Here is a 14,560-nt window from a genome sequence, read left to right as displayed (position 1 = left end):
TTTTCATTTTTGGGTGAACTAACCCTTTAAGAAAGCCAACAGACTACATTCTCCTTCTACTATATATCCTGTTTTTACTTCTCTTCCTAAAGGTATTTCACAGTTGCGACCGGGCACTGAAGGGGGTTACAAGGTGCCATACAACCCTGAAGCCACAGGTTGTGGGGCAGCTATGAGGTCCATGTGCATTGGTCTTAGGTGAGAGTCAAACATGCTTTCTTTTGTACTTTGACATATTTTTGGCAGTAGTGTTGGGGATATTTAATTGTCTTTGCTTCACAGATATCCTCATCCTGATCAGCTGTCCTCACTGGTTGCAGTTGCTGTGGAGACTGGAAGAATGACCCATCCTCATCCAACCGGTTTCCTTGGAGCTGTGGCTTCAGCCTTGTTCACCGCCTATGCAGTCCAGCGCAGACCAATCACAACCTGGGGCCTGGGTTTGTTGGAGGAGGCTTGTCCAGTCGCAAAAACATTTGTTCAGTCTGCAGGATATGCTGTTACTGAGACTGAGAGAAACTGGGACTACTTTACTACAAAATGGAAATGGTGAGAAGCCTAATTTTAAGGCACAGTGCATAAATATATAGTTTGGTTCTGTAACATGTTGCTAGACTGATATATCATATCAGGCAGGCCATATCATTTTGATCACATTTTGATCTGCATTTGTTTCGTTAGGTCAGTAAGCATTTATACAGTGACACAATGTTTTTCTTTTCTTTTCTTTTTTTGGGATTTGATTTGCAGACTGTCAGATTTATTTTAAAGCTATTTATTCCAAATTAGAGAAACAGTTCAGGAATTATACAACAATTTTATATGCATATCACTTTTAATATTATATATTGTTTCACAAGTTGTCCCATCATATCACCCTGACTGTACAGTGTCTCGCTTTACCAGGGGGCTAGAGCATAGGCAGCTATAGGTCACTTTGATGCACACCTGACCGTTCCGCCTCAAGTGTAGCTTCTTGAAGACAGTGCAGCTCTCTGAAGGAGAAAGATTCTGAGGCACTGACTCTTCAGCATCTCCATATATAGCAGGAGGGCCTGCCTCCAGCACATGCCCTTGAACATCATTGGCCAGTGCAGCACCAAGGCGTTAATCAGCCAGAGTTTCTAGACCGATACGCATCTGTAAAAATCTAATTGGAAACGCATTTTAAATCACCTCCAAAAGTGGTTTGAATCAGATATGAAAAATTCAGATTTACATGTGTTTTTTTTTGACTGTCCAGACTTTCAAAACCCTGTCTGGATAAAAAAATGGATATGCAAAAATTAGATTTTTGCTGGCAGTCTGACTTTAGCCTTAGAGAACCTGCTTTTTTCCACCCCGGATCTAACACGGTTATGGTAAGGGGAGTGACATTTTTGAAACACACTTGAAGCAGTTGATCACAATCACAACACACTGATCCAGCCAACCAATCAGAGCACATTGTGCATTTTGGAAGGAGGGACTTCATCGAGACAAGAACTAAACAGGGGTGCGTTTCCCAAAACTAACCATCATTGCAAGTTCAGTCATTACGAATAGAATTCAATGGAACTTGCGACCATAGTTGGCTAAAGGTGCTTTTGGGAAATGCACCCCTGAGCATTACTGACAGACTGGGAAAGGAGGTGCTGCAACAGTGTATAATATAATATATACAGTCGTGCTCAAAATTATTCATACCCTTGGTAAATATGACCAAAGAAGGCTGTGAAAATAAATTTGCATCGTTAATCTTTTTGATTTTTTATTTAAAAAATTTACAAAAATCCAACCTTTCATTGGAGAATAATAATTTTAAATGGGGGGGGGGGGATCTTATTATGAAATAAACGTTTTTCTCTAACACACATTGCTCACAATTAATCATACCCTTTTATTCAATACTTTTTGCAACCTCCTTTTCCCAAGATAACAGCTCTGAGTCTTCACCTATAATGCCTGATGAGTTTGGAGAACACCTGACAAGAGATCAGAGACCATTCCTTCATGCATAATCTCTCCAGATCCTTCAGATTCCCAGCTCCATGTTGGTGCTTCTTCTCTTCAGTTCACTCCACTCATTTTCTATAGGGTTCAGGTCAGGGGACTGGGATGGTCATGGCAGAAGCTTCATTTTGTACTCAGTGACCCATTTTTGTGTTGATTTTGGTGTTTGTTTTGGATCATTGTCTTGATGGAAGATCCAACCACAGCCCATTACATGACTTCTAACAGGGACAGTCAGGTTTTCTGTTGATATTTGATAGAATCCATGATTCCATGTATCCATGGAACATACAATTACACCAGGAGTGTCCAATCATGCTCCTTGATGGCCACCAGAGAAAGTGATTCTCAAACTTTTTGACTATGCCCCCTTGAACTGTACTTAAAGGTTCACTTTCAAATGAAATTTTCCTGGTAATTTACTCACCCCCATGTCATCCAAGATGTCCATGTCCTTCTTTCTTCAGTTGAAAAGAAATTAAGGTTTTTGATGAAAACACTCCAGGATTATTCTCCTCCAAATGGTTGAAGGTCAAAATTACAGTTTCAGTGCATCTTCAAAGGGCTTTAAACGATACCAGACAAGGAGTAAGGGTCTTATCTAGCAAAACGATCGGTCATTTTCAAAAAAAAAAAAAAAAAAAAGTAAATGTATATGCTCTATTTAAACAAATGATCGCCTTCCAAGAGCTTCCGCCAAAACCACACTTTTGTATTCTTCAAAAAGCTTACGCTGTATGTCCTATGCCTTCTCTATTCTACTTATGGAACGAACGCAGCACCAGTTCCATTTTTTCCCGTAAGTAGAATAGGGAAGGCGTAGGACATCTTATTATTACATAGGGACGTATACATATTATTTAGACATATAATAATAATAGTTACTTAGTGTGTTAATAAATGCTTTATTAACACATATTCCTACTGCAATTCATGATTAATTCAGGTAATTATAAAACATTTAGAAGTGGTCAGTTAACTATTTTTGCAAGCTCATCTAAAGTGAGGACTATTTATTCTTTGTAAAGCTTTTATAAATGAGTGATCAGTGATCTTCTGCACTGCTGTTCTCTAATGTTTTAAATGTATTACTGAGTTAGATTTGACACCAGGAATATGTGTTAATAAAGCATTTATTAACACACTAAGTAACTAATACTATATGTCTAAATAATAAGATACATCTTATATCAATATGCATATTTAAATATTTTATTAATCATTTACTTACACTTCCTAAATGATCTTATGAACCATTAACAACTCCTAAATAGCTAATAGCTTTAGAAATAATAAATTGATTATTAATAAAGTATGAAAATACAACTCATTATAGATATGCTTGTAAATCAAGAACAAAGCCTTTATAGCTGTATTTATAAATGGCTTACTAATGTCTATTAATGTTTTATAAATGATGAATTGACTATTTACTAGTGCTTAACTAATGCTTAACTAATGCTTCATAGCATGAGTTATTATAAAGTGTTACCAATATCCTTTTATTGAAACTAGTGCTCTGCTGTGCCAAGAGACATTTTGAAACAATGCACCGGTTACTTTTGCCACATAGACCTTTATGTCCTAAAATGTGTTGTATTTATATCTCTATGATAATCTGAGCAGCTTTCAGTGGCCAGGACTGTTGGCGTTATTAATAAAGAAACATGAATAGTAGTATTATGATGGTGCTTATGTCAAAAATTATTTATGACTCTTTGATTTATATGAAATGATAGGTGTGACCTTATGCCCTTCCGTTTCCGGACTGTGTTTATGACAGGAAGTGTGACCTTATGCCCTTCCATTTCCGGACTGTGTTTATGACAGGAAGTGTGACCATCTGTTTCTGGATTGTGTTTATGAGCGTCATATGTTTTTATGTTCAGGAAGTGGAATGGTGTTTGGGTGTTTATACAGGTGTGGTGGGTAATTTGTCGATTGCACTGGGTGTGTAATGTAGTGGGAATGTTCATACAGGCGGGGGTAATTTGATGATTGAACGTTTGAACTCTGACACGACGATATCCGCATTCCGGCTCATGTCTATATAAATAATGCTTGGGTTTCTGCTGAAACAGAAAAATGCTGCGAAACATGTCTGGTTTGTACTCACCTAAAAACCCTGAGCCAGAATGGTGCAAAGAGATGATGGAAAGTCTGACTTTGGCTCCGAGAAAGGCATACGGACATGTCCAATTGACAAAATTTCTCCATGACAATAAGGAGTATGCGAAAGGTGAATTTTGCTGAATAGTAACCGTGTATTCGGTTACATATTGCATAAAGCGGGTCGGGTCGTTACGCTCTACACATCTGACAACAGAGATTGTTCAAATGGTGTGACATGCATGATGGATACAACAGAATTAAAGTGCAGCTGTTCCACCCCAAGAGATGTGCGCGCAGCAGTACATATGCTCTGCCGTCCCTGCCCATTCACTACGCCCATAAAGAGAAAGGTAAGGCAGGACCTCCCCTCAGAACATCTTTATAAGCCATGTCCCAAGACGTTGCTTCAGAGCGGGGTCGCAACAGTAGTTGTGGAGTCTCTTTCAACCGAACTCTTGTCCCAACTGATGATAATGCTACTGATCATATGCTGACAGACGAACCTACGACATCTGATGACAATAAAGGATGGTTAGATAAATTCTGCACTGAGCTTGGATATCGCAATCTGACTTTCCTAACTAGACTGTGTGATAGTAGCCCTACATCTGCCAATAAGAATTTCGACACCACAGATGGATGCTTCACCGACATTGGATTCAAAATCATTAAAGTCACGATCGAAGTGCTACTGCAACATCTCATCAGCGATAAGCAAAAGGATGAGTGCGAAGGCTGCGCGATATAATGGATAATGGATAATCATCCAAGCCAGCTTCAACATTCCTGCCTGTTTGAGCCCCCCGCATTCTTCTTTGACACTCACTTTGACGAACTGACCCAAAAACTGTTCAAACCTGATCTTTGGACCATTATAGCCTACGCCCTACAACGGTCTGGCTTAAAATCACACCCTCAGCGAATTCAAGGAACAGCCGGAGCTATTCTGCATGAATTAAAAGACGAACCATTCATCACTGCAAAACTACAAGAAATAAGAGACAAACTTCTGGACAAATCCTGCGAGAAAGTTGTGCACGACACCGTCGATCTCTGGCAAGGTTTCTCAGTTTTGAATGGAGAGTGAGCAAGACCCCACCGCCACCATGGGTGCTGTATGTAGCCAAAGGAACATCATAGATAATCTGTTTAAAGGACATTACAGAAGACAAATGAATGCGTTATTGGAAAATTTGATCGATGAAGCCCTCGATACATATGATGATCTTGCTTATGAAGATGATGAGGATGATCCCTCCCGCGAATCAAAATTCAGGAAATACTGTGAACAAATAAGGGGGCTAGCTCTTTCATGGGAGGATTTGAAAAACATATGTGTTAAAGGGACTGAACCATATTGCGATACGATACGAAATGTTCTGGAGGTGATGACTCGAAGTAACGAATGCTTTTGCATCAGTGACATCCTCTGTATCTACACATATGTATCAGTTTGTGTGGAATTGGTTAGATTCCATAATGCTGATTCTGGCACCGTCAGGGGTATTGTTGAAACAACGGGGAGCTATGTCTTAGACCATGATTGGAAGTCATGCCATGAATTTCTTTTCTGGCTAGACAATCACTAATATTTTTTTACTTTCTTACTTATAGCATGCCAGCAATATGTATTCTTTTTTAAAATATATTTCTTTTACACTCTGTAACGTCATCATATTGTTTTAATAAAAGTTTGAATCACTCTGCTTGTGTGACTTATTCTTGATCATAAGGGCGATACAATAACATGTCGGAGCTCATGAAAAAAGCTTATTACACGCCATCCAACCCTGGTTCTTTAGGAGGTAAAAAACTATTAACCCTCTGGAGTCTGAGGCTGATTTTGGGCCCTGGAGAAGTTTTGACATGCCCTGACATTTGTGCTTTTATCAGTTGGTTATAAACATATTAATGACAAAAGTGTCATTACACTGTATTCAGCACAAACTAGGCTACCATAATATGTGAGGAACATGTATGTACATGTTTGTGTTTTTAAAGGAATAATGTTTATGCGTGGTTATTGAAAAAACAAAAAAAAAAGTAACTGAAACAATACCTCAAAATGCATACTAAATGTTTTTTCACAAGACTTTTGAGAATTGTATATTTTAGTGTAGAGTTTTTGCTTCAAAATGATGTGGAAATGATCCTCCCTACTCTGACACATAAAACATTGTATTGATTTTAAATTTCTAAGACACTTTTTGTTTAGGTAGGCCATATGCGAAGAGGTGTGACTCTTCATGAATAATGAAGTGATTTACACCTGGGGAGATTAAGACCCTGCCCCTAATGAGCCGCATAATGAGCCATTCAGTCAGGAATGTGACTGAGTCAACTAAGAAAATGCAAAGACAAGACATATCATTGTTTTTTTTCTTTTTTATTTAAAATAAAGTTAACAATATAATCCACATATAAACTAGGGTCAAAGGCACATTTTGTGTATACAGGCAAATAAAGGTAAGGTTTATAAAAAAAGCCCACTTTTACACCCTATACATAACCTGCTTGATCACATATAGATAATCTTTGCAGCCCAATGGTCAGTGAGAGGTGGTGAACAGAGAATCTGAACAGTCACACATCTGTGTGCCATTTTTGAAAACAGTTCCTTTTCAACTGAAGACACAAGTAAATGTCACATGCCTGGCATTTCCAAGGTGTGTCTTGCCTTTTACCAAGCTGTACTTTGCAAAGCATGCAGTTCCGACGACCAGCGGTGGCATTATTCCTTGCATCTGATGTCAGCTCTGCTCCTGGAACCGGTACATGGTCACTTTTGGTCTGTTTTGGAGCTGCTTTCTGTGACGACACACCACAGAGCTCTGCAATAAGCTGTTCTATGAACTCTTTATGGGTCATGGTATCGTATAGGTCTTTGTGTATAATGAAAGCGTTTGTGGCAGCAATGTCCAGGAAGTGTAGAAAGATCTTTCTGTACCACTTCATTGTTTTGTGTTGTGTTGTGTAGTATTGTATCAGCTGATCAGACAGGTCGACACCCCCCATGTGTTGGTTGTATGCAGTCACAGGTGCAGGACACGGAAATGTCTTTGTCCTCCATGTACCTTGTGATTTCACCCTCCTCTGCACATATTCTAATTCTATTTATTCTATTCTACATATTCTAACTCCACCGCATGTCAGGAGAGTGCATCAAGTCTGAGTTGATTTATTTACGGTTCCTCTAACGCAGACAGTTATTGAGAAAAACAGTTATTTAGAAGTTCCTCCTTTATCGGCTATATCGGACTCTTCACCTTTGGAGTTTTTCATAGCGGGGAATGGCGATGATTATGTCGTCCTAAATAACACACTGTTGTATCTACGTCTTAAAATCACGAAGCCTTGATGTTGAATGGTGTTGACATTAAACTGAGAATGATCAGAGCCAAAGACGAAATTCTGTCTGATGAGGGATGGCGATGTGGCGTACAAAATAAATATTATGTCAGCGAGCCTATTTGTCAAGAAAGTCTCTGTATCACCCCCTGTGAGACTGCGTCATGCCCAGGCTTTGCTATTGACTACAGCAAAGTACCCTATAGAACGAGTTTTTCTAAAAAAAATTCTCCATACTAGGGGGTCCAGCACATATCGCTCATCAAGTCTGGCAACATCAGACTCGAGGCATGCTTCTGACAACCGTTACCGCAGACTATTAATTTACAAAATATCGCATTGAACCTACTTTCCGCTTCCGCATTCTTCATAACGCTAACGCTGAATGTTCTACGCCTTCCCTATTCTACTTAAGGAACGAACGCGGCGCCAGTTTCATTTTTTTTCGTAACTTGAATAGGGAAGGCGTAGGACATTCAGCGTAAGAGTTATGAAGAATGTGGAAGCGGAAAGTACGTTCAAGGCGATATTTTGTTTATAAAGCATAAACGGTTGTATTTTTTTCGAAAATGACCAATCGATTCGCTAGGTAAGACCCTTATTACTCATCTGATATCGTTTAAAGCCCTTGAAGCTGCACTGAAACTGTAATTTTGACCTTCAACCTGTTGGTAGCCATTGAAATCCACTGTAAGGAGAATAATCCTGGAATGTTTTCCTCAAAAACCTTCATTTCTTTCCGACTGACGAAAGAAAGACATGAACATCTTGGATGACATGGGGGTGAGTAAATTTATCAGGAAAAGTGTATTTAAAAGTGGACTAATCCTTTAAGGTCATGTTAATTACGCTACCCTCGCCACCGATGTCTCTGGCAAACGATACTATTTCGCTAAAAGTATCATGTAAAAAAATGTGATACGCGGCCAGATCGGTAGAGTTAATCTCTCTCAGATTCATGGGTCTTCGCAATTGCACACTGTTGAAACGCGGTCTTGGTAATATACGGTAACCATTTATTTCGCCACCCTCGCGAATCAACGTATCAATGTCAGTGCGTGTTAGTTGTGATGTACCTCTAGGGGGGTCAGGACACGCTGCGTTGTTGGCTCCCCGCCACGCTGTACCTGCAGGGTGAGTTGGCTGAGCATTACTGTCATTACCGGTACCACTAAATGATGGGACATTGTTATTTATTCTCATACCATCTTGTACAGGACATATGTTGTGATAATTTATTAATTCTTGTAATTGTACACACAAATCAATATTAGGAATTTGATCAAGAGCCATTTCTAAATCTTCCAAATTAGAAGTCTGTCGTGATGGTACATCATTAAAAGATGTTTGCACAAAATCTGGATACAGATTTATCGTTTGTTGTAATAAATCACACATCTGATGTGGGTTTTCAATTTGCATTTCAAGTACAGTCTGTAGCCGCTCTGAGAGAGTTTGGTCTGGATTGCAACTGTGTGCATCGTCTGTGGAAAAATTTGATTTTTTTTTTTTTGGAATTTGTAACATCCATTTTTATTTTTAGACCAACAGTATATTGACATTTAATATATGAGATATCGCTTATGGTGTGAAAGAATTCACAACAAATTTTATTATAGACCATAAGCGATATTAACAATTAATAAATGAAATATCTCACAAAATTATGAAGAAAAATAATTCATTCAGATGTCAAAATAATAAAAAGATAGCACATTCACCAAGTATATTGACATGTAACTACAAAAACTGAATTGATATTCACAATGCATCATCTAATGTTCCTAGCACAGAGAAGATTTACTATCAATCTTTCTCTTAGCTCTTCATTTAATATGTTATTGATGCGTACAAAATTCTCATTTACACTTGATTGAAAAATGTGAAAACCGGTCTCTAGCGCATGATGCTGGTTATATACAATACCACTCAATTCCTGAATCCTATTTTGCTGAGCGTCCACTCGGTCACAGACATCGTTAAAAAAACTAATCATTCTGTCACAGACATTGTGAACAATTGCATCTATTCGACTGTGGACATTGTTAACATAAACATCTACTCTGGCACGTAGTTCCCATTCAGTCGGTCACGTTCGACGTACGTCGGACAGACCGACGAATAGGAATCTCGCTAGAGAGGCCAATCTACTTCGAGTGTAACTAAACGAGCCAATGCACATTGGCATGCAATCATATGCATCAGCTGCTTGCCTTGCAGCGCGGGTATATAATGAGCAGCAGGTGCGTTGCATCTTCAGCTTTTCGCTTCGGAGCCAAACTTCTGCAACACTGAAGGAAGCTACTGAAAGCACGAGTGTGGTGAACGAGTCTGCTCTTCAAGACGTCTCTTGGTTGCGGTGCAGGCGGACAGCGCAGCAGCGGGGCCGATTTCTCCTTTGTTTTTTCTTTGCCTTTTATTTTGAGCAAAAAGCTGTATTCAGTGTGAAGGCCGTTCTCACGGCTGGTGAAACGGTGCGCCTAGAGCGCTAAAAAGCTGTTATTACAGCTGGTAAGAGAGCGCCTTCAAGGAGAGTGCACACGACAGGCTGCACATTCCCTGTCTGTGCTGCAGCGGCTTTTCCCCTGCGTGCTTCAGCACCTAAAAGAGTCAGTCCTTGAAAGAGCTTACACGAGTAGTTCGCGTCTTTTTAAAGATGTCGTTCTACTTGTGTGTTTCTGGATGCGGTCGTTACCTGGCGCCTCGGGATGGTCACCAACGCTGTATCGCGTGCTTGGGCTTAAGGCACGCTGAGGCGGCGTTTGTGGACGAGTCATGTACCCATTGTGGGAAGATGACCGTCGCGGAGTTGCGGTCGAGACTCCACTTCCTGCAAAGGGGTGGAGTCCCGGTCCCGACGCCTCGTTCCAATCCTCCTCAGAGGGTTGCTTCGGGCGGCGGGGCTGGTGACTTGAGGATCACGGTGAGCGCGTTTCCTTCGGGGAACCAACCCCCTAGGAACCCTCACCCCTCTTGCACTCCGCAGCCAGTAGAGCTGCCGGGGGAACGCGGTGGACCACCCCAGAGGTGTGTACCATCCGTATCCTTCGGAGCTCCCCAAGACGACCGGATGTCGATCGCTGCATCGGAGGGTGAGCCTGACGCTTCTGGGGATGACGATTAGGCGCAGCTGCCTCCCTCGGGAGTGACAACTGTGCCCGATTCAGACCCGGAAATGATGGCTATGCTTTCCCGGGCCGCCAACAGGGTCGGGCTCGTGTGGAATCCTCCACCGTGTCCCGAGCCCTCGAGGTTGGATGATTGGTATCTCGGGGTGGCAAGGGCTGGTTCTCAGCCCCCCACCCCAGTGCCTTTCTTCCCGGAGGTGCATGAAGAGCTCACTGGCACGTGGACGGCACCTTTTACTGCCCGAAAGCCGTGTCGGTGGGTCCTCCTCCCTCACCACCCTTGATGGTGGAGCGGCTAAGGGTTATACGCGCATACCCCCTGTGGAACGGGCCGTTGCTATGCAACTGTGCCCTAACTCCACCTGGCGGGGGGAGCCGTCTCTCCCTTCCCGGGCCTGTAAGTACTCGTCGGATCTTACCGGCAAGGCTTATCAGGCCTGTGGGGAAGCCGCTTCCGCCTTACACGCTATGGCGTTGTTGCAGGTCCATCAGGCCAAGGCACTGAAGGACCTGCACGAGGGTGGTCATGATCCGCAAGTTCTGCAAGAACTTCGTGCCGCGACGGACCTCGCGCTTCGAGCGACGAAGGTTACGGCGCGGTCAGTGGGTCGTGCGATGTCCACATGGTGGTCCAGGAACGCCATCTCTGGCTGTGTCTCGCGGACATGAGGGATACCGACAAGGTCAGGTTTCTTAATTCCCCCGTGTCCCAGACCGGCCTTTTCGGCGACGCGGTCGAGAACTTTGCCCAACAGTTCTCGGCTGTACAAAAGCAGTCAGAGGCCATCAGTCACATCCTGCCGAGGCGGTCAGCTGCTGCACCTCCACCGCCGGCGGCACCTCAGACTGCCCGTCGCCGAGGGCGCCCCCCTGCAGCCGCCCCCGCTCCCACGCCCCAGCAGCAGCAGCCTCCATCCAAGCGGCGTCGTGGAGCCGGTCGCAGGCGGGGTGCCCAGCCCGTCCAGCCACCCCCTAAGAAGAAGGGTGGCAAGGCCAAGTCCAAGCGGCCCTAGGACGGGCGACCCAGAGATGGATGGGACTGCTCTTCAGGAGGTGGTGACCGCACCGCTCCTTCCCCCGGAGGAGGGCCGGGTGGAGAATCTTTTGTTTCCCCTTTTTGTTCCGCCGCTGGCTCAACGGCCAGCGGTACCCAAATTTTCAATAAAAGAGCAGTTTCCTCTATCTCCGGGTCCGAAGAGGGCTCGGAGAGCAGTGGGAGGGCTAGAACCTCACCACTCTCATCCACCTCTTCTGTCGCCAGCGGACAGCAGCGAGCAGCAGGTAGGCAAAACCTCGACTGCTCCCTCTGTCCACCCGTGGAAGCAGGTAAGTGTTGCACAGCACACTGTGACCCCGCTTCGGGCCGCCTCACACAGAGAGCCTCCCGGGCCGCGTCCCTGCGTTCCACCTCGCTGCCCCGCGGCGGGTACGCCGGTGGTCCCTTTGGTGCCGCTTGCGCGGTCTCTGGGAGCCTGGCTAGCGCTCCCCAGTCCGTCTCGCTGGCTCCTTCGGACCATCAGGCTCGGCTATGCGATTCAGTTCGCCCGGCGCCCCCCCAAGTTCAGGGGCATCCTCTTCACTACAGTGAAAGATGCCGATGCCCCTGTTCTGCGTGCGGAGATCGCAGTCCTACTGGCGAAGGACGCGATAGAGCCGGTCCCTCCAGCCGATTTGAGGTCGGGGTTCTACAGCCCCTACTTCATTGTACCCAAGAAAAGCGGCGGGTTACGACCGATCTTGGACCTGCGAGTTTTGAATCGGAGCCTCCACAAGCTACCGTTCAAAATGCTCACGCAGAAACGCATTTTCGAGTGCATCCGTCCCCGAGATTGGTTTGCAGCGATCGACCTGAAGGACGCGTACTTCCATGTTTCGATTCTTCCGCGACACAGGCCATTCCTGAGATTCGCGTTCGAAGGTCGAGCATATCAGTACAGAGTCCTACCCTTCGGGCTGGCCCTGTCTCCCCGCGTCTTCACGAAAGTCGTGAAGAGAACAGGGTGTTCGCATTCTCAACTATCTAGACGACTGGCTCATTCTAGCACAGTCTCGGGATCAGTTGTGCGAACACTGGGACTTGGTGCTCAGTCACCTCAGCCAGTTGGGGCTTCGGGTCAACTGGGAAAAGAGCAAACTCGCCCCAGTGCAGAGGATCTCTTTTCTCGGTATGGAGTTGGATTCGGTCGAACAGATAGCACGCCTCACAGAGGAACGTGCTCGGTCGGTGTTGAACTGCCTGAATACGTTCAACGGCAGGACAGCGGTCCCACTGAAGTTCTTTCAGAGGCTCCTGGGGCATATGGCGGCTGCAGCAGCTGTAACACCGCTCGGTCTGCTTCATATGAGACCGCTTCAGCACTGGCTTCACGGCCGAGTCCCGAGATGGGCGTGGCAATGCGGCACGTTCCGGGTGCCAATCACTCAGGAGTGCCGCCGAACCTTCAGTCTGTGGTCGGACCCTTTGTTTCTCCGGGCAGGAGTGCCCCTAGAACAAGTGTCCCGGCATGCTGTGGTTTTCACAGATGCTTCTGCCACCGGCTGGGGTGCCACGTACAACGGGCATGCAGTCTCAGGGGTTTGGACGGGACCCCATCTGCATTGGCACATCAATTGCCTCGAGTTGCTGGCAGTACGCCTTGCTCTGAACCGCCTCAAAGGCCTGCTTCGGGGCAAGCATGTACTGGTCCGTACGGACAACACTGCGACCGTTGCGTACATCAACCGTCAAGGTGGTCTACGCTCCCGTCGCATGTCGCAACTCGCCCGCCATCTCCTCCTGTGGAGTCGGAAGCATCTGAGGTCGCTTCGCGCCATTAATGTCCCCGGTGTGCTCAACCGTGTGGCCGACGAGCTATCACGAGCTGCGCTGCCAGGAGAGTGGCGACTCCACCCCCAGGTGGTTCAGCTGATCTGGAGAGAATTCGGAGAGGCTCAGGTAGACCTGTTTGCCTCACCAGAAACCTCCCACTGCCAGTTGTTTTACTCTCTGACCGAGGGGACACTCGGGACAGATGCACTGGCTCACAGCTGGCCCCGGGGCCTGCGCAAATATGCGTTTCCCCCAGTGAGCCTACTTGCACAGATCCTGTGCAAAGTCAGGGAGGACGAGGAGCAGGTCTTGTTAGTTGTGCCTTACTGGCCCAACCGGACCTGGTTCCCAGAACTCTCACTCCTCGCGACAGCCCCTCCCTGGCCCATCCCTCTGAGGAAGGACCTCCTTTCTCAGAGACGGGGCACTCTTTGGCACCCGCGTCCAGACCTCTGGAAACTCCATGTCTGGTCCCTGGACGGGACGCGGAGGTTCTAGGTGACTTACCCCCTGAGGTACTTAACACCATCACTTCGGCACGTGCACTGTCTACGAGACGTGCTTACGCCTCGAAGTGGAACCTGTTCGTCGAGTGGTGCTCTTCTCGCCGAGAAGACCCCCAAAGATGCTCGATCGGAGTCGTGCTTTCCTTCTTGCAGCAAGGGTTGGAGCGTAGGCTGTCCCCCTCCACCCTCAAAGTCCATACTGCTGCTATATCCGCTTACCACGACCACATAGATGGCAAATCTGTTGGTCAGCACGACCTGGTCATCAGGTTCCTTAGGGGGGCGAGACGGTTAAATCCTCCTCATCCCCCCTCCATACCCTCTTGGGACCTTACTCTGGTGCTCAGAGCACTCCAGATTGCTCCCTTTGAGCCTTTGCTGTCAGCAGACTTAAAGATTCTGTCTATGAAGACTTTGCTGCTGGTGGCATTGGCCTCCATCAAGAGGGTAGGGGACCTGCAGTCATTTTCGGTCGACGAATCGTGCCTAGAGTTCGGGCCGGGTGACAGCCACGTGGTACTGAGACCCCGGCCTGGCTATGTGCCCAAGGTTCCTACCACTCCCTTCAGGGATCAGGTGGTGAGCCTGCAAGCGTTGCCCTCGGAGGAGGCAGACCCAGCCCTGGCTTTGCTCTGTCCAGTTCGCGCCTTGCGACTGTACATAGA

General features: G+C 45.7%; 1 protein-coding gene across 4 annotated transcripts in view; it reads left to right on the top strand.

Annotated features, from left to right (window-relative positions):
• The window catches only part of adprh (ADP-ribosylarginine hydrolase), a 145,102-nt gene extending 143,428 nt beyond the window's left edge, over positions 1-1,674 (top strand). For all 4 annotated transcript variants that reach the window (XM_048179509.1, XM_048179511.1, XM_048179508.1 and 1 more), the window contains exons 5-6: positions 93-198; positions 283-1,674. In XM_048179509.1, the coding sequence (XP_048035466.1) occupies positions 93-198; positions 283-553 (377 nt within the window). In that variant the 3' untranslated portion in view covers positions 554-1,674. The remainder of the gene's footprint in view (positions 1-92; positions 199-282) is intronic.
• Positions 1,675-14,560: the final 12,886 nt, after the last annotated feature.

Source organism: Megalobrama amblycephala, unplaced genomic scaffold (genome assembly GCF_018812025.1).
Source record: "Megalobrama amblycephala isolate DHTTF-2021 unplaced genomic scaffold, ASM1881202v1 scaffold201, whole genome shotgun sequence".
In the NCBI taxonomy this organism is placed as follows: Eukaryota; Metazoa; Chordata; class Actinopteri; order Cypriniformes; family Xenocyprididae; genus Megalobrama; species Megalobrama amblycephala.
This window is presented reverse-complemented; position numbering and strand designations above follow the sequence as displayed.